Source organism: Neofelis nebulosa, chromosome 10, assembly GCF_028018385.1.
Source record: "Neofelis nebulosa isolate mNeoNeb1 chromosome 10, mNeoNeb1.pri, whole genome shotgun sequence".
Lineage (NCBI taxonomy): Eukaryota > Metazoa > Chordata > Mammalia > Carnivora > Felidae > Neofelis > Neofelis nebulosa.
In genome coordinates this window covers 98,675,056-98,695,049 of record NC_080791.1, presented here as the reverse complement: position 1 = coordinate 98,695,049, position 19,994 = coordinate 98,675,056, and the positions used below count along the sequence as shown (strand labels likewise).

General features: G+C 40.7%; 1 protein-coding gene and 1 non-coding gene across 11 annotated transcripts in view; one reads left to right on the top strand and one right to left on the bottom strand.

The window, feature by feature from the left end:
- AMBRA1 (autophagy and beclin 1 regulator 1) overlaps positions 1 to 19,994 on the top strand; it is a 181,631-nt gene that overhangs the window by 121,849 nt on the left and 39,788 nt on the right. For all 10 annotated transcript variants that reach the window (XR_009249969.1, XM_058688803.1, XM_058688811.1 and 7 more), the window contains one exon: positions 17,504 to 17,614. Coding sequence is in view for 9 of the 10 variants with exons in the window: in XM_058688803.1 (XP_058544786.1) it covers positions 17,504 to 17,614 (111 nt within the window). In the remaining variant the exon portion in view is untranslated. The remainder of the gene's footprint in view (positions 1 to 17,503; positions 17,615 to 19,994) is intronic.
- On the bottom strand, positions 8,161 to 8,267 carry LOC131489018 (U6 spliceosomal RNA). The gene has a single exon (XR_009250379.1). It is a non-coding gene; the product is annotated as a U6 spliceosomal RNA (small nuclear RNA).

Sequence of the window (19,994 nt, the reverse complement as noted above, 5' to 3'; positions counted from 1 at the left end):
AGTTACTAAGATTTTTGCCAGGCCCGCTTTTAGCAGAATCAGGATGTAGGTTGGTTGTTTTTTTTTGTTTTGTTTTTAAACAAAACTCCAGCCATCTTCATATAAGCAGCTGCCACAAGCATTAGGAATTGCTGACCTTTTCATCTTACTTAAAAAACCCTAGTCTTGTTATAAAAACCAAGTCAGCTGGATGCTTTATTTCAATGTCACAAGTCCCTAAATACACAATATTTCCCTTGGACCTACTTGTGGGAAACCTGTCAGATAATCAACCTTTTCAGGGTTTCTGTCATTCCAAAGTGAATGTGAAGCTGATACTCAAGACTGAGTGTTCTGCTCCGTAGTTCACTTTCTGATCTGACTTTTCCTTTGACCTCCAAGCTCCAGGAGCTTCTTTGTTAGCCTTAGCCTTTCTGTCCCTGACTCAACAGGAATGATGTGGCAGTGGTTGCTTACAGTGACAACACACTGCCCTTAGCTCTCCAAAGTCTTTTTTAAACTGAGGGAGCCAGGCTTTGGGTTATAGAGCTTCACCAGGGGTTTGCGCCTTCCCCTCTGGGAGCAGCCCTGGCCTCCTTCTTAAACCTTGGCCCCAACTGACTCAGCTGGGTAATGCTGTACCCTGAAATGTACAGGTGTGATTTGACAGGAGCTTTTCACCCTTTACAAACTGGGCTCCCTAATGAGAATGTAGGCTCATAGAGCAATCATTCACGTGTAGGTGGCCTGTAAGGAAAGTTTTAACAAAAGAGTTGGTTAAGAAGCTGATTTATTTTCTTGCTTTAACTCTTGTCATGTGCTGAGTGGGGGCGGAAGAGGAGGGGAGGGTGGGGAACAGCACTGCTGAAAGCATTTATCTTCATTTCTGCCATCTCCCAGTGTTTATTACCCTGTGATCGACAGATGAGGAAAGCTGCCAGTCAAACCCACGTTCAGCACATTTCCATTTCCCTTCATTGCAGATTTTAGGCTTTGGAAATCTGCATCCTCTTTGCAGCAATAAAGGTCGTTTCCCTCCTGCTGACAAGCCTAGGACCCTCGGGTCCAGTTCTACTCACTTGTGCTTCCACCAAACAGTAAAAGCTGCAGGAGTCTCAGCAATTTAAGACAAGTGGTTGGTGAGAGCCATTCAGTGTTTGAGTCAGTCATACGCTCTGTTCATCTTTCTCTCTCACCTCTTTCTCCCTCAGTCCTTCTACCCTCCCCCCTCTGTGCCTGTCCTCTTGGTGCTGAGGCACTCCCTTGAGCAGCTCCGTCGTGCAACAGTGAAAGGATGACAGCCTCCCCGATTTCTTTCCTGGCTTCTCTCAGAGACCTGCCAAAGCCAGTGTCCTCCCAGCAACAGAGGTTGTGGGATCCTGGAGTCAATGGCAGGTTTGGGGGATGTGGAAGCAGAGGTAGAGCAATTCTGAATGCTGTTATGCACCTGCTTGTCTTCCGTCAGAGGTAGAGACTTTGAGGAAATCCTGCCTGGTGGGAGTGAATGTTAGGTTTTTAACTTCTGCTTTTGTTTGGGGGTTGTTGGGGATTTTTCTGCATCTCTCTTGAACGCTGTGGGTTTTGGAATGTTGTTCCCGATAATCTTTCAGTAGCATGTGTTCTTGTGAGCTTATTTGTTTTTGTCTTAATGTTTGTGGGTGGAAGAAAGGTAACGATATTCATTTCTTTGAAAATGGATGTTCTGCTTTCATAATTACTTGTCCCAATTACATCATTAGTGTAAGTGTTAGATAATTGCTTCATTAGGATATATATTTGAAGAAGGGCAGGTCTACGGGATGGTGATGAAAATGGGCCTCAGCCTCTTCATCTACCCACACAGGAGCATCTTAGCTTGACTTCAGAGAGCTGGGAGGTACCATTTACCCTGCTAACAGTCGAGATTAATCCTGGGTTTTAATATAATGGGAGGAAGGAGTGAGGACCTGGTGAAGAGCAGTTTACTCTTATTGTTTTAGGGTGCAATACACTGCTGAATTCCAGGTGACCCTGGTACATTCACACCGGTACATTCACAGCAACATGATTGAATCATTGATGATCCCTGAATTAGCAAAGTATCCTTATGGATACTTCACCACTTTGGGCTTTTCTGAAAGTCACTAGGTGTAGTGGCATGAGCCCTATGCCATTTGACCCCTCTGAATGGCTTTTTAAAGGGAAATGGCCATACCCACTCTAGAGGTTACCTTCTCCCATCAGAACTAACTGCTTCCTGTAGATTTGAGTGTGACCCTGATTTCACACTTTGAGAATAACTTTGGGTGCATGCCTCTAGTTATGCAACTCTTCTTTCAAGAGCATGTTAAAAACTAATGCCATTACTTCCACTCACATGAGGTCTCCAAAGTAGTCAAATTCATAGAAACAAAGTAGAATTTGGGTTACTGGGGGTTGGGGCAAGGTAAAAGGGGAGTTATTTGATGGGTATAGACTTTCACATTTGCAAGATGAAAAGGTTCTGGAGATCCGTTTCACAACTGTGTGAATATTATTTAACACTGCTGAACTGGGTTAAACTACTAAACACTACTGAACCACTTAAAAATGGTGAAGACGGTAAATTCATGTCATGTGTTTTTCATCACAGTTTTTAAAAACATTAATCCCAGATTCTTTGTATTACTGATACTGGATAGGAAGGCTCTATCCACTGCTCTGGCCCTAATGAGTATAAGATTAGTATCTCTTCCTCTGTCGGCATGTTGTAAACTTACTCTGCTGTAGTCACATAGTTCTGGTTTGAGTGTTGTTTTGAAACAGTTTTTGATGAAGCTGTGATATGTGAAATAGTTCATAGCTGTTTCTTCTCCCTTCCCTACACATGTTCTGTACTCCAGCCAGGCCTTGCTGATTTCTGTGTTGAGCTCTCAAACTATCATTTACTGTTTTGTTGGCCTCATCCAGTGCCTTTGACCTTAACAATAAGGCATTGCCCTCTCTTTCTTGGATCTGCCCCTGAAGTTCATGATTTGTGTGTGGACTGCTACTACCCTTGTTCTTAGCAGGAGCTTTTAGAGTCTTTAAGAGTTTATTGGACAATAAAATTTTGTTGATTTAGGGGCCCAGTTCCTACCAAGAGCACATATAGTCATTGATATCTCTATCTATAAAATATTTACCCTTTATGTTTAATGTTTAGTTTATGTTAAATACATTTCAAATTCATATTGTATAATGATTTATCTTCATCAGTTTAAGTGACCAGTTAGAGTAGTTATTAAACAGCCTTATCTGATAGGCCACATACCTTACTCAGAGCATTTTCTGTGTCAGAATTATAGACATCTACGTAATACCTGTTTGGTTTTATTTTGGGGTTTTTACAGAAAATAGTGTTCTCTAATACTTCTATTTTTTATTTTAGCCTCAGGAAAATTGAAGACTTGGTTTCAGCTATAGGTAATATACTCAGAATTGAAAACCTAAAAACCTCCTTAAAAACCTACTTTTTCCCTCCAGAGGAAATCATTGTGTTTCCCTCAGACAATTTTATGATTGCTGGATTTCATGCAGTGTGTTTTCTATAAATAAAAACTATTCTATTCTCATGCAAACCTGTAGTTTGCATATAAACATATGGTGGAACATTCTTCAGCCATAAAAAAGGAATAAATGACTGATATATGCTACAGCATGGATGAACTTTATAAACATGGTGCTAAATGAAAGAAGCCAGACACAAACAGTCACCTACCTGTGTGATTCTATTTAGATGAAGTGTCCAGCCTATGAAGTCAAAACTGTAGAGACAGAAAATAGATTAGTGGTTGCCTAGGGCTAGGCCTAGGGCTAGTGGGGCAGAGTGGAGGGGAGTGACTGCTAATGGGTAAGGTGCTAGGGGTGGGGGTGGGGGGGATGATGAAAATGTCCTGAAATTAGATAGTAGTGATGGTCCTTATAAAATTGGTTTTGATAATGGTTGCCCAATGGTATGAATATACTAAACACCCCTTGTGTTGTATGCTTTAAGTAGGTGAATTGTATGGTATGTGGATTATATGTCAATAAAGCTGTTGTTTTTAAACAAACTATCTATCTTTTGGTCCTTTTCTTCAGTGTCAAAACTGTAAATGAGCATGGTAAATGGGAACTAGGAGAGACTTCTACCCTTGGAGGAAGTCTTGTTATCTGCCATCGGGGACTCTTTCCAGGCCCCCAGGCTATAGAATAATTGTCTGTGGTCTTAGATGAGATTTTTTAAATGGTGATAAGGTGACAAAGTGAGTATGACAGAGTGCTTAGGTATATTTCCTTCTTAAAGCAGATTTAAAGACTGCATTTGAATGAAGCTTTCTGGACAGAAGAGTAAGTGTTCTTCCTAGGATGCCATTCCGTATATACTTAAAGAGGAAGAATGCTGTTTATGTCCAAATAATCCTGTGTTGTATTTCTCTAAGAAGAATTATTTTTCATAGACAGAAACCAGTTTATTCATTTACAAAGAGCTTAGACAGTCTGCAAGAAAAAACTTAAAACAACCAAACATAAAAATGCATGTAAGATGTGGGTAGGTGCAATACACGCTAAAAAAAAATACAGTGAGCCAATCAATAAAAAGATACTCACCAATACTTGACATTATTAAAGAAATACAAAGGGATACAAAGGAATTGACCAAATTTATATTGAGTAGTATTTTCTATCGTTTAAAATTTTTTTTAATGTTTACTACTTATTTTTGAGAAAGAGAGCGCATAAGTGGGGGAGCGTTAGAGAGAGAGGGAGACACAGAATCCAAAGCAGGCTTCAGGCTCCTAGCTGTCAGCACATGGCCCAATGTGGGGCTTGAACCCATGAACTGCGAGATCATGACCTGAGCCGAAGTCGGATGTTTAACCGACTGAGCCACCCAGGCTCTCCAATATTGAGTAGTATTTTTTCAATAATGGTCTTATTGAGATATAACTCACATATCGTATAGGTCACCTATTTAAAGTATAAAGCTCAGTCCTTTCTAATATATTCACAGAGTTGTGCTTCCATTGCCACTATCTGTATATTTCAGAACATTTTTTATCACCTTCGCATACCCATTAGCAGTTACTTCTCCCTTCCCCCTTTCCTTCCCCTGTCTCTTCCCGCCCTAGGCAGCCCCTAATCTACTTTTTGTCTCTATAGCTTTGCCTATTCTAGACATTTCGTGTAAATGGGATCATACAATATGTGGTCTTTCATGACTGGTTTTCTAAAAAGAACTTTGAAAAGTTGATAAATTGTTCAGTTGGACCTGCTGTGGAGTTTCTGGTCTCTGTTCTACTGACCAGTTAGGAAGCTGGTTTTGGCTTTATACCACAACCAAGCAGAAAGATAGTAATTGTGTATCCAGGCTGATGAGTCTTTGGCCCCCAGCCCCATTTTTGTTCTATCTTTCCAGCAGCATCACAGTCAGAGATGGCCATTCTGAATTAGGCAGCCTCAAATGGAACAATTTTATAGGACTGAAATATAATTTAATTGTTTCCTTCTTTGTAACTTGCCCTTTTTTACCCTCTTGAATTAGCTTTTCTGATACATTTGCTAATGATTCCCATTGTTCCGTATTTTCACTGTACTGTTGAATCATACTCTTCACTTTCCTACTCTGAGAACAGATCTTGGAGAGAGGCTAAAAGCTGTTTTTGAAAAAAGGTTTCTAATTCTCCTTTCCAAGCAACAGAACAGAGGAGTCTGAGAGAAGCAGAGGCAGGGAGAGACATCATGCAGGCTATCAGGTTTGGTAGAGCTCACCTACCACATAACTGTCATGACTATTATGATTTTATCCCTAGGGGCGCCTGGGTGGCTCAGTCCGTTAAGCATCCAACTTCAGCTCAGGTCATGATCTCACAGTTTGTGAGTTCGAGCCCCAAGTCGGCTCTGTGCTGACACCTCGGAGCCTGAAGCCTCCTTTGGATTCTGTCTCCCTCTCTCTCTGCCCCTCCCTTGTTCATGCTCTCTGTCTCTGTCTCTGTCTCTGTCTCTGTCTCTCTCTCTCTCTCTCAAAAATAAACAAACATTAAAAGAATAAAAAATAGCAAAAGATTTTATCCCTAGACATATTCCCGATGCTTCCAGCCTACAAATTGAAGACCTGACTCAGAGAATGAGACTTGACAGCTTGGTTTTGCTGTTCTCTGATGGTTGGCCAGGATCACTGGATTTAAGTTCTTTTCCTCCTTATTTTGTTTCTTGTCATAATCATCCTTATTTACTCTTGCTCTGAGGCTCCAGGGAAAGAAGTCTGTGGTCATATGCTAGAAAGTGAACTGCCGTGACTGCCAGTATCCTCATAGACAATTGCTGTTTGCACTGTCTCCTAGAGTATGAGGGAGAGTCTTGGGCTCAATTTTTTTTTTCCAATTAATAGTCTTTTTTTTTTTTTTTTTTTTTTTGAGCAGTCTTAGGTTTAAAAGGAAAATCAAATGGAAAGTACACAGAGTCCCCATAGCCTCCCATAGACCCCTCTCACCATCATCATCCTTCACCAGAGCAGTACGCTTGTTATATATAACCGTGAACCAACGCTGACACATCATTATCATCCAAAGCCCATAGTTTACATTAAGTTTCACTTTTAATGTTAAGTTCTATGAGTTTGGGCAAATGTATGATGACATGTATCTACCATCATAGTATTATACAAAAATAGTTTCACTGGCCCCAAAATCTCCTTGGTGCTACAACTATACCTCCCTCTCTCCCCTAAACTGCTGGCAATCACTGATCTTTTTGCTGTGTCCATAGTTTTGGCTTTTCCAGAATAAAACATAGTTAGAATCACAACATATATAGCTTTTTGCTTCTTTTAATTAAATTTGCTCTGTGTCTTTTCATGGATTGATAGTTTATTTCTTTTTAGAGTTGAGTAATATTCCATTGTATGGTTGTACCATCGTTTATTCATTTTCCTGTTAAAGGACATTGTGGTTGCTTCCAAGTTGTGGCAGTTATGAATAAAGCTGCTATAAACATCTGTGTGTAGGTTTTTGTGTGACATTTGCTTTCAACTGATTTGAGTAAATATCAAGGAGCATGATTGCTGGATCATATGGCTAAGAGTATGTTTAGTTTTGCAAAGAAACTGCCAAACTGTCTTCCAAAGTAGCTGTACCATTTTGCATCCCCACCAGCAGGGAATGAGAGTTCCTGTTGTTTTGTAGCCTTTTCACCATTTGGTGTTGTCAGTATTTTACATTTTAGCCATTGTGGTAAGTGTGTAGTAGTTTCTCATTGTTATTTTATTTTGCAGTTCCCTAATGAGAAATGATGTTTGAGCATCATTTCTTATGCTTATTTCTTTGTATCTTCTTTTTAAATTTTTTTTTTTTTTAACGTTTTTATTTATTTTTGAGACAGAGAGAGACAGAGCATGAACGGGGGAGGGTCTGAGAGAGAGGGAGACACAGAATCGGAAACAGGCTCCAGGCTCCGAGCCATCAGCCCAGAGCCTGACGCGGGGCTCGAACTCACGGACCGCGAGATCGTGACCTGGCTGAAGTCGGACGCTTAACCGACTGCGCCACCCAGGCGCCCCAGTCTTTGTATCTTCTTTGGTAAGGTGTCTGTTCAGATTTTTTTTTTGCCAGTTTTCAAATCAGGTTGTTTTGTTGTTGTTGGGTTTTGAAGGATCTTTGTGGGTGCCTAGGTGGCTCAGTCGGTTAAGCATCTGACTCTTGGTTTTGGCTCATCATCTCGCAATTTGTGGGATAAAGCCCTGAGTTGGGCTGTGTGCTGACAGGGCAGAGCCTGCTTGGGACTCTCTCTCTCTCTCTCTCTCTCTCTCTCTCTCTCTGTCTCTCCCTCTCTCCCTCTCTCCCTCTCTCCCTCTCTCCCTCTCTGCCCCTTTCCTGCTCACCCTCCTCCTCTCTTAAAAGAAATAGATAAGCTTTTATTTTTTTTTAAGAATGTGATACTTTTATTTTTTTAATTGTTTTTAAGTTTATTTATTTTGAGAGAGAGAGAGCAAGCTAACAAGGGAGAGGCAGAGAGAGAGGATCCCAAGCAGGTTCTTCACTGGGCACACAGCCCACTGCGGGGCCCGAGCTCAAGAACCATGAGATCATGACCTGAACCGAAATCACTCAACTGAGTGAGCCACTCAGGCACCCCAATAGATAATCTTTTATTTTTTTTTTCTTTTTCTTTTTTTTTTTTTTTTTTTTCTTCCTCCTGGCCTCTCAAAATATGGAATGCTTCACGAATTTGCGTGTCATCCTTGCACAGGGGCCATGCTAATCTTCTCTGTATCGTTCCAATTTTAGTATATGTGCTGCCGAAGTGAGCACGATAATCTTTTAAAGAAAATATTAAAAAATAAAAGTTCTTTGTAAATTTTGGATACTAGTCCTTTATTGGATAAATGTTTTGCAAAGATTTTCTACCAGTCTGTGGCTTGTCTTTTCATTCTTTCTTAATACTGTCTTTCACAGAGCAGAACTTTAATGAAGTCAACTTTGTCATTTTTGTTTTTCATGGATTGCACTTTTGGTGGAAAAGTCTTTGCCAAACCCAAGGTCACCTACATTTTCTCTTACATTATCTCCTAGGAATGTTATAGTTTTCTGTTTTACATCTAGGTCTTTGATCCCATTTGAGTTAATTTTTGTGAAAAGTACAAAATTTATACCTAGATTCATATTTTTGCATGTGGATGTCCAGTTATTTCAGCATCATTTATTGAAAAGACTATACTGAATTGCTGTTGTGCTTTTGTCAAAGATCAGTTGACTTAGGGTTTATTTCTGGACTCTTTATTCTGCTCCATTGATCTATTTGTCTGTTCTTTCACCAGTAGCCACACCATGTTCATCACTGTAGCTTTTTAGTAAGTCTTCAAGTCAGATAGCATCAGTCCTCCAATTTTGTTCTTGGCTATTCTCGATCTTCTGCCATTCCAGATAACCTTTAGAATTTTTCAGTATTCATAAAGGAATGTTCTGGGATTTTGATTGGGATTGCATTGAATCTATAGATCCATTTGGGAAGAATTGACATCTTAACAGAATTAAGTCTTCCTATCCATGAACACGAAATATCTCTCCAATATTTATTTTAGATCTTTTGTGATTGCTTTCTTTTTTTTTTTTTTTTTAAATTTTTTTTTTAACGTTTATTTATTTTTGAGACAGGGAGACACAGAGCATGAACAGGGGAGGGTCAGAGAGAGGGAGACACAGAATATGAAGCAGGCTCCAGGCTCTGAGCTGTCAGCACAGAGCCCGACGCAGGGCTAGAACTCACGGACCGCAAGATCATGACCTGAGCCGAAGTTGGCCGCCCAACCGACTGAGCCACCCAGGCGCCCCTGTGATTGCTTTCATTGCAGTTTTGTAGTTTTCATCCTATAGATCTCGTACATATTTTGTTAGATTTATATCTAAATTTTTTTTTCATCTGATGTAAATGGTATTGTATTTTTTATTTTTTTTCAATATTTTTAATGTTTATTATTTATTTTTGAGAGAGAGAGAGAAAGACACAGACACAGCATGAGCAGGGGAAGGGCAGAGAGAGGGAGACACAAAATCCAAAGCAGGCTCCAGGCTCTGAGCTATCAGCACAGAGCCCGATGCAGGGCTCGAACCCAAGAACTGTGAGATCATGACCTGAGCTGAAGTTGGACGCTTGACCAACTGAGCCATCCAGGCCCCCCTGTATTTAATTTGTAATTCCAATTCCAGTTACTCATTTGTTCACTGCTGGTATATAAGAAAGCAGTTGACTTTTTTTTTTTTTACGTTTGTTTATTTATTTTTTTTTTTTTATTTTTTTTTTATTTTTGGGACAGAGAGAGACAGAGCGTGAACGGGGGAGGGGCAGAGAGAGAGGGAGACACAGAATCGGAAACAGGCTCCAGGCTCCGAGCCATCAGCCCAGAGCCCGACGCGGGGCTCGAACTCACGGACCGCGAGATCGTGACCTGGCTGAAGTCGGACGCTTAACCGACTGCGCCACCCAGGCGCCCCGACTTTTTTTTTTTTTTAACCTTTATTTATTTTTGAGGGGGGTGCGGGGGAGAGGCAGAGTGTGAGCAGGGAAGGGACAGAGAGAGAGGAAGACAGAATTTGAAGCAGGCTTCAGGCTCTGAGCTATTAGCACAGAGCCTGATGCAGGACTCGAATCCACAGGCTGTGAGATCATGACCTGAGCTCAAGTTGGACGCTTAACTGACTGAGCTACCCAGGTGCCCCAGCAATTGACTTTTTCTGTATTAACCTTGTATCCTGCAACCTTGATATAATTGTTTAATAGTCCCAGGAGTTACTTTTATTATTCTTTGACATTTGTAATAGACAATCATGTCATCTGTAAACAAAGACAGTTTTGTTTCTTCCTCTCCAATGGTATATACCTCTTATTTGCTTTCTTATCTTATTGTATTAGCTAGGATTTCCAGTACAGTGATGAAGAGGAGTAGTGAGAGGAGACATCCTTGCTTGTTCCTGATCTTTGGGGGAAATCACATAGTTTCTGATCATTAACTATGATGTTAGCTATAGGGTTTTTGTAGACATTTTCTATCCAACTGAGATAGTTCTCTCTTCCTAAGTTTCTGATAGTTTTTATTGTAAGTGTTGGGTTTTGTCATAGCTTTTTCTATCTGTATCTATTGGTATGATTATTTGATTTTTCTTCTTTGTCCTGCTGATATAACGGATTGTATTTATTGATTTTCAAATGTTGAGCAAGGCTTGCATAGCTGGGATAAATCCCACTTGGTCATAGTATATAATTTTTAAAATATATTATTGGATTTGACTTGCTAATATTTTGTTGAGGATTTTTGCCTCTGAGATACCAGTCTATAGTTTTCCTTTCTTTTCTTTTTTTTTTTTTTTTAATTTTTTTTTTCAACGTTTTTTATTTATTTTTGGGACAGAGAGAGACAGAGCATGAACGGGGGAGGGGCAGAGAGAGAGGGAGACACAGAATCGGAAACAGGCTCCAGGCTCCGAGCCATCAGCCCAGAGCCTGACGCGGGGCTCGAACTCACGGACCGCGAGATCGTGACCTGGCTGAAGTCGGACGCTTAACCGACTGCGCCACCCAGGCGCCCCTATAGTTTTCCTTTCTTCACTGTCTTTGTCTGGTCTCAGTGCTGAGCGTAATACTGACCTTATAAAGTGAATTTGGAAGTAGATCCACTTAAGTTTTCTGTAAGAAATTGTAGATTTGATGTAATTTCTTCCTTAAATATTTGATAGAATTTACCAAGTGAACCCACTTGGGTCTGGTGCTTTCTGTTTGAGAAGGTTATTAATGATTAATTCAATTTAGTAAGTATATGCCTATTCAGATTATCTATTTCTTCTTGTGTAAATTTTGGTAGACTCTGTCTTTCAGGCAATTAGTCCATTTCTAATAGATTACCAAATTAGTGGGTATTGAGTTGTTCATAGTAGTCTTTTATTATCCTTTTAGTATCCATGCATCAATAGTGATGGCCCCTCTTTTATTTCTGATACTAATAATTTGTGTCTTCTCTCTTCTTTAGTTAACTTGGCTCAAGGTTTATCAATTATATTGATCCTTCTGAAGAACCAGCTTTTGGTTTTATTTTTTACTATTGATTTCTTATTTTTAGTTTCATTGATTGCTTCTCTAATTTTTTTTCTTACATTGGATTTCATTTGCTCTTCTTTTCTTATTTCCTAAGGTGGAAGCTTAAATTATTGATTTTAGATCTTCTTTTGTCTTCCCAAAGAAGATTCTTTTTTAAAAACTATTTATTTATTTTTGAGAGTGAGAGTGCACAAACAGGGGAGAAGGGGAAAGGGCACAGAGGGGGAGAGAGAGAGTGGGGGGCGTGGGGGAGAGAGAGAGAGAATGAGAGTGAATCCCAAGCAGGCTCTGTGCCATCAGCGCAGAACCCAACATGGGGCTCAGACCCACTAACCACAAGATCATGACCTGAGCTGAAACCAAAAGTTGGACACTCAACCAACTGAGCCACCCAGGTGCCCCTATTTTTCTTCTCTTTTAATGTATACATTTCAGTGTAGTACATTTCCCTCTAAGCACTGCTTTTGTTGCATCTAACAAATTTTAATAAGTTGTATTTTCATCTTCATTTAGTTCAAAATATTTTAAAATTTCTCTTGAGATGTCTTCTTTGAGCCATGTGTTATTTAAAGTGTGTTGCTTAATCTCCAAATATTTGGGGATTTTCCAGTTATCTTTTTGCTACTAATTTCTAGTTTAATTCCCTGTGGTCTGACAGCATACTTTGTATGATTTCTGTTCTTTTAAATGTGTTACAGTGGGTTTTGTGGCCCAGAATGTGACTGTCTTGGCCTAGGCTGTTTTTCAAGGAGAAAGTTACTACAGAGTCTAGGGGCTTGGCATTTGACCTTAATTCTAAAGTTAAATGCTTCTGTCTCTTGGCCCTGGCACATAATTTGGACTAGTCTCTTACAAAAGGACCTGTATCTTTGACTTGTTGATTACAGAGCTATACCTGTAGAGAAAAAGCATATAGAGAGTGGAATAAATGTTTAAAATTATTTTATTTTATTTTTTTAATTTTTTAAAAAATGTTTGTTTATTTTTGAGAGAGAGACAGAGCATGAGCAGGGGAGGGGCAGAGAGGGAAGGAGACACAGAACCTGAAGCAGGCTCTAGGCTCTGAGCTGTCAGCACAGAGCCCGATATGGGACTCAAACTCACTAACCACGAGATCATGATCTGAGCTGAAGTCAGGTGCTTAACCGACTGAGCCACCCAGGCACCCCTAAAATACTTTTAATGGTAGCCATTTGTTAGACACTTACTACTTGCCATTGCTTTACATTTACTGGTTCAGTAAGTTCTCTCAATGACCCTATAAATTGTCAGCATTATCATTATACCTGTTTTACAGGTAAGACAACTGAGGTTCAGAGAGACACATAGTCATACTGCAGTAGATGCTAGCAGGCAGTATCAAAATCCGGTCCATCTGATTCTGAAGCCTGTATTCTCGGACAACATACAAAAAACAAACAAACTACAAGCCATAATATCCCAGTTCAAGCTAGTCTTTCATCTATGACAGAAGTGGGAAACTAAGTTTGCTAAGGGAATATGTGTATAATGCTATGCCTTTGATTAGTTTCTTTCCAAAATCAGTATCACTAACAGTTCTGGTGACTTTAGCAGTGGACATTCTAATAGTGGTGCTTCCTGAGAGCACCTATTTTGGAGTTAAAAATGTAGGCTATATTTATTTAGCTTGGCGGTTTCTGACCAGAGATGATTTTGGTCCCAGGGAACATTTGGCAATGTCTGGAGACAATTTTGGTTGTCACAACTGGGTGAGGGGGTAGTGGGCAGAAGCCAGCAATAGTGCCAAACACGTTACAAAGCCCAAGACCCACCACACCCCCTAAACAAAGAATTATCTGGCCCAAAATATCAGTAGTGGAGGCTGAGAAACCCTCAGTCTAGCTTGTCTATCCTGTTATTACTGAGAAAACCTCGAGGCCTCAGAAATCTCTCCACAGTCTCTCAGGATTTAGCTTCTGAGGCTAAGTGCCTCCTGTGTAAATACTTCGGAGCTCAGCCCATTAACTCATTCTGGCACATTTCCTATACCTTAAGCTTAGTGGCCAGAGGCCTACTAAATGGTTGGGGCTTTTTAATAGGGTGATACTTTTTCTTCCTGATGTTTCCGAGAGACAGGCTCAGCTGGCTTGCAGCTCTTGCAGAAGAGAACCTGGTGACAATACGCTAATCTGTTGCTGGCATCTTTTCCTCCTAATCTATGTTTACACGGCACTGAAAATCGACTCCCTGGTGCCAGGCTCCATTTCTCCTAAGCGCTCTGGCACCATTGGCCGAGAACACCTCCCCAGTCTCTTCCACACAGTGCTACCATACATGTTTATTATATTGCACAGCTGTTCTCCAGAAGACATTTCTGGAGGCGTGGACTGTACAGTAGCTTCTGGAGCCAGGGGTTGGAGTCTTAATCATTATGTTCCCAGTTGCAAATCCACAGCACTCTTAAAGCCTCTGGTTTTTCCTTCCTTCCTTCCTTCCTTCCTTCCTTCCTTCCTTCCTTCCTCCCTCCCTCCCTCCCTCCCTCCCTCCCTCCCTCCCTCCCCCCCTCCCTCCCTCCCTCCCCCCCTCCCTCCCTCCCTCCCTCCCTCCCTCCCTCCCTTCCTTCCTTCCTTCCTTCCTTCCTTCCTTCCTTCCTTCCACGTTTATTTATTTTTTTAATGCTTTTTAAAAAATTTTTTTTAACGTTTATTTATTTTTGAGACAGAGACAGCATGAACGGGGGTGGGTCAGAGAGAGAGGGAGATACAGAATCTGAAACAGGCTCCAGGCTTTGAGCCGTCAGCACAGAGCCCGATGCGGGGCTCACACTCACGGACCTCACGCGAGATCATGACCTGAGCCGAAGTCGGACACCCAACCGACTGAGCCACCCAGGCGCCCCCTTTAATGCTTTTTTAAATGTTTATGTATTTTTGAGAGAGAGAGAGAGAGAGAGTGTGTGTGCACAAGTGGGGGAGGGGCAGAGAAGAGAGGGAGACACAGAATCTGAAGCAGGCTCTAGGCTCTGAGCCATCAGCACAGAGGCCGACGTGGGGCTTGAACTCACAAACCAAGAGATCATGACCTGAACTGAAGTCAGACATTTAACCAACTGAGCCACCCAGACTCCCTGCATCTGATATTTTCCTTAACTGTTTTCCTAATTGTAGCTCCCATCCTCTCCCCCAGATTTTAAGCTCCTAGAATACGGAGTCTGTTTCTTCAGTTTATTTTCTATCCTTCAGTTTATTTTCTACTCTCTTGCTATTAGCAACTAACATTCCATTCACCATCTATTGAGAAATCAATTTACCTTCTATTATTTTGTGTTTTATGCTTTTGTATTAAAAGTTGGAGGACAGAGGCCCCTGGGTGGCTCAGTCGGTTGAGCATCCGACTCTTGATTTCGCCTCAGGCCATGATACAGTTGTGAGATCAAGCCCCAGTTAGGTTCTGCACTGGCAGCGCAGAGCCTGCTTGGGATTCTCTCTCTTCCCCTCTGCTCCTCTCCCTGCTCTCTCTCACTTTCTCACACACACAAAACAAATAATCATTAAAAAAAAAAGAGAAAGACTCTCTTAGCTAGGGTTGCTTGCTCCATTAAAAAAAAATTTGGAGGACATGATAACTACAATGGTGTGAGAGAGACTAGTGGTTGGAGGGCAATGTCAGCCATCTAGATAAGCAAACCAGGGAACAATTCATAAGCTTAGTGATGTTGAGCCTGGATTAGAGTGAAACTGAGTAATTCTTTCCAGGGAAGTGGTAGACCTTAGAACTTAAAAGTTATTTTCATTATCAAGGGGGCCTAGAAAAATCAAGAAAGTTCCTATTAAGAAAATCCAGTAGGGGCACCTGAGTGGCTTAAATGGTTAAGTGTCCAAATTTGGCCCAGGTTATGATCTCACAGTTCATGAGTTTGAGCCTCCCATTGGGTTCTCTGCTGTCAGTGCAGAGCCTGCTTTGGATCCTCTGTCCCCCATCTCTCTCTGCCCCTCTCCCCTGCTTGCATGCACTTTCTCTCTCAAAAATAAATAAATAAATATATATATATATATATATATATATATATATATATATATATATATATATACATATATATATATATATTTTTTTTTTTTTTTTAAAGTCCAATACGTAGGTTACCCCCTTCAAAACCCAGAGAAGTTCAGCAAAGTTCCCAAGTCAGGTGTAATTATTATAGGATATTCTATAAAGGTTAAAATTATGAGGAACATAGATTTACCTCATTTGAGTGATATGCCACAGGGCCCTCAGTAGGGGTTTGAGGTCAGTGAGCTCACTGTCAGCACTGCCAATGCTATCTTTCTCAGGCCTTCCGGGAGATCATGACCATTTGGATCTATGTCTTTGTAAGATTTTAGAGAATTTTGTTGTGGGGGTATTGGTTTATCTAGAACAGTATTTCGGAGCCCTTGCAGACATTTTTTTCCAATCATCCCCTCTCCCGTGAAATTTTAATATTACAGATATGCTGTATATCTGTCACGCACTGCAGTATTTTGGAGGCAAGCTAGTGATTGCACTAAGATTTCCCCATGAACCAATTTTCACCCCCACGGGGGCAATATTGCCCATGTTGCAAATACGTAATCTAGCAATATTATCATCTTGGAAATGAACTGTTATTTTTACCTTTCTTTACAAATTGAAACTGGGACAAGGACACTATCAGTAAACTAGTGTTGAAAAGAGTCTTCTTATGTAGTGGCTTGCTGCAACTGGAGAAGAGTGAGAACAGTATTTTTCTGGCTTGTATGGAGGACATTTTCTCTGAACAGCCTCTTGACCATTTGGGGAAAGAACAGGAAAAGACCAGGAATGGCAGACAGACCAATCAATGCAGCTCACCAAAAGGAAGACAAAAGTACAGGTGACAAAACCGTTTTGCCAGGGATATGCTGAGGAGGAAGGTGGTGAAACTGAAGAATCTAGGTATAAAATAGTCTGTTGTTCCAAGGCTAGTAAGCTCTAACCAGTTCATTTTCTTAAAGTAGGAGGTGATTTGCAGCAGAGAATACCATTTAGGTTGTCTAGCATGCAACAGTGTTCTATTCTCCCAAGAGGGTTTGGCTTGTCTGATCAAAAGGGTGGTTGTGTATGAAATGCACCTCAGAAGGAGGAGGACGAAATGACATGTTCATGTAAATGAAATACAACTGCAAATTAAAGTGTCACCCTGTTAAAAAAAAAAATCCATTTTTCATTTAATTGGTTTCCAAAGGAAAAAAATGTCATACAGAAGTGTATATCTCAGGGAAAGTTAAACCGTGAGGTGTTTCAAGTGAATTCAGATTCAAGGAAGTTCTCATGGGGTGGGGAGAGGAGGGGTTTATAAAATATTGCCCTAATAAAAATATTCTGATACTGAAAAGCTAGGCTTATAAATTTCTGCTGTCGTTACATGCCAGGGGTCCAGAAGAAATTAGCAAATAATGACCTCATTTGTTCTTTACCGTCTCTATGTATCTAATCAGCTGTATACTGGCTGCCTCTTCCCTGGAGGAAGCTTCCTTTTGTGATGTTTTGTTAGGGAGAAGGTCATGTACAAAGGAGGAGACACTTTCTCCCAAATAGCTCTGCTTACTACAAAGACATCCAGGAATGAAATGCTTTTCTGTAGGTCCTTTCTCTGTTAATGTTGTCCTCCCATTTTTCACTCCCCCCGCCCCTCAATTTTATGAAAATTTATCTTTCTCTTTACACTGAGAGCCTACCAGACAGGACATATATGTTACCTGCCACATTGTTGGCACCAAGGAAATGTTAAATAATCATGGGACAAGCTGATTAATGGGATTATGTTTCCAGTAGAATTGTTCCCGAGAGGCATGTCTGGTTTCTCTTTGAGATGGGGATTTAGCAGATGGTTCTTCCTCTTCCCCCTCTCCTGCTAATCCCAGTACATGTTGTTTTATGTTTACAGAGGAAACATGGATAAAGACTATAATGTGCTCTCTTTGTCTTCTCCCCCAACCAGGGGCAGTGATTGGTGATGGACAGTCTGCTGTGGCCAGTAACATTGCCAACACCACCTACCGGCTCCAGTGGTGGGACTTCACTAAGTTTGACCTCCCCGAAATCAGTAATGGTAAGCCAAAGTAGAGCTGGTAGTGGTGGAAGGGCTGTCTCTTATTGGTGGGTCAGAACTCAGAAGCCCATGGAGCACTGGAGTTCTCATGATATTGTTGAGCAGCTGATTGCCAGTTTCTACAGCTTCTCAGTTTCTTCAGTTCTCAGTCGGTAGTCAGCAGACATGTTTTGAGTGCCCACCCTAAGCAGCGAACCATGGTGGCTGTGGTGCCAGGGGCAGTGCCAAGATGGACACAGAGATGAAGGGGTCTCTACTCTGGGGAGTTCAACTAGTAGCTCATTGTCCTAATAATCCTCAATGTTTAGGTGGAACTGAGAAGAAAAGAAAGAGCAAGGAGTTTAGGAACTGAGAGCTAGCCCTTGTGACCCTTGAGGAGAGACTGTGGTGATGTTAAACTCATTTGTTAATCCAGAACTGGATGGAACACAGTGAATGGCACAGTTGGACTTTGACTTAGAAACATATCTGTCTGATAGTCCATTTTCCCAGCTTCCTGGGAAGTCCGCAATCCCATGTCTCAGTGGTTTATCACAGCATTTTAAAGAACTTCACTTTTTATCGAATGAAGGACTTCTGAGAAGTAGCAGTTCGGCCTGTGTTTGAATACTGCAGATGACAGGTCACACTGTCTGACAAGATGGCCTAATCCATCACTGATAAGTTCCTGTTATTGTTCCCTTGCTGTTATTTCCTCCCATTGGTCCTGGTTCTACCTCTGAATCTCCATAGAATAAGTCTAACATACCTCTTGTGATGGTCCTCCAACTATTTGAAGATAAATTGCCATTTTCCTTTCCTAAATCTTTCTTCTCAGGCCAGATTTCCTTCCTTGAGATTCCTTTTACTGATCCTGGTTTCCAAATCCTTGACAATTTTTCTCATCTTCCCTTTTGATTTTGGGGGGCCAGAACACAGTTAAAAACTCCAGATGGGAGCTGTCCAGTATGTAGCACAATGGTGGTTTGGACAGTGTTGATTCAGCATGAGATTTCAGCAGCTTTTTCTGAAGCCACTCTTCAGTTTGCGGTCACTTCAAATTCCTGGATAGTTAATTAAGAAACCAAGACTACTGTTCTATACTTACTTGTACGCTTGAATCTTTAAAAACCAAAACAGGTTTGGGGCACCTGGGTGGCTCAGTTGGTTGAGCGTCCGACTTCAGCTCAGGTCACGATCTCACAGTTCATGGGTTCGAGCCCCATTTTGGGCTCTGTGCTGACAGCTCAGAGCTTGGAGCCTGTTTCAGATTCTGTGTCGCCCTCTCTCTCTGCCCCTCCCCCGTTCACGCTCTGTCTCTGTCTTAAGAATAAATAAACATTAAAAAAAAGTTAAAAAAAAAAAAACAGGTTTGTATTTGTTTCTATTAAATGTTATCTTAATAGTGTCCATTGCAGTTCCTGGCTCCTCCCTCTCAGTGCCTTTTTGAACTTTGATTCAGTACTTTTCTCTCAGTCTTACATCATCTACTAATTTGATAAATATGCTTTCTCTGTCTTCCTTTGGATTACTAGCAAAAATGGTGAATCAGTCAGGACTTTATACCAGTCCTTGTGTTATGTTGCTGTGGACTTTCTCTGTGTCAGTTTTGGTTCATGAATTAGCACCCAGGCATGATGATCACAACTGAAGCCCACATTTAAAAAAAAATCTTGTCTACAAGGTATTGTAAGAGTTTGTCAGATGCTTAAAATAATCAAGATGTTCTCTGTGGCATTTCCCAATCTGCCAGTCTTGGTATCCTTGTCAGACCATGAAAATAAGGTTAATTTTTCATGTCCTAATCTTAGTGAAACCACAGTAGCAATCATTTATTTCTAAGTACTTATAAGCCACATGTTCAATAATCTTTTTAAGTCTGCTGGGAATCAACTGCAACCTACTTTTTCCTTTATTGAATACCAGGTTTGCTTGTTCAGCTCCAGATTTCTGACCCAGATCTTATTTGCCATAATTTATTTCAAGTTACTTTGTTTATATTGTTTACTTTGTGGAAATGTATTCAACGTTCAAAATTTTTTAAACTATAAAATAATATTACAGTGGAAAGTTTACCAACCCTGCTCCCAGGTACCCACCACTCCTCCCCATAGGCAGCCACAATTAGCAGTTCCTTGTATATCTTTTCAAGGATACCTTATGTGTGTATAAACAGGCAAATGCAAATGTATGTTTTCTCACCTTCTGTTTGACCCAAATGGTAACATGTTATACATACTCTTCTTTCTGCACTTTGCTTTCTGTACTTTATAATGTATGTTGGTCATCTTACATATCAGTATATGAAGAGTTAACTCTTTCTTTTTTAATAAGTGCCAGTATTCCATTGTCCAAATGGAGTCTCTTGGTTCCATTTTTTAACCATTTTTCAAACAGTCTT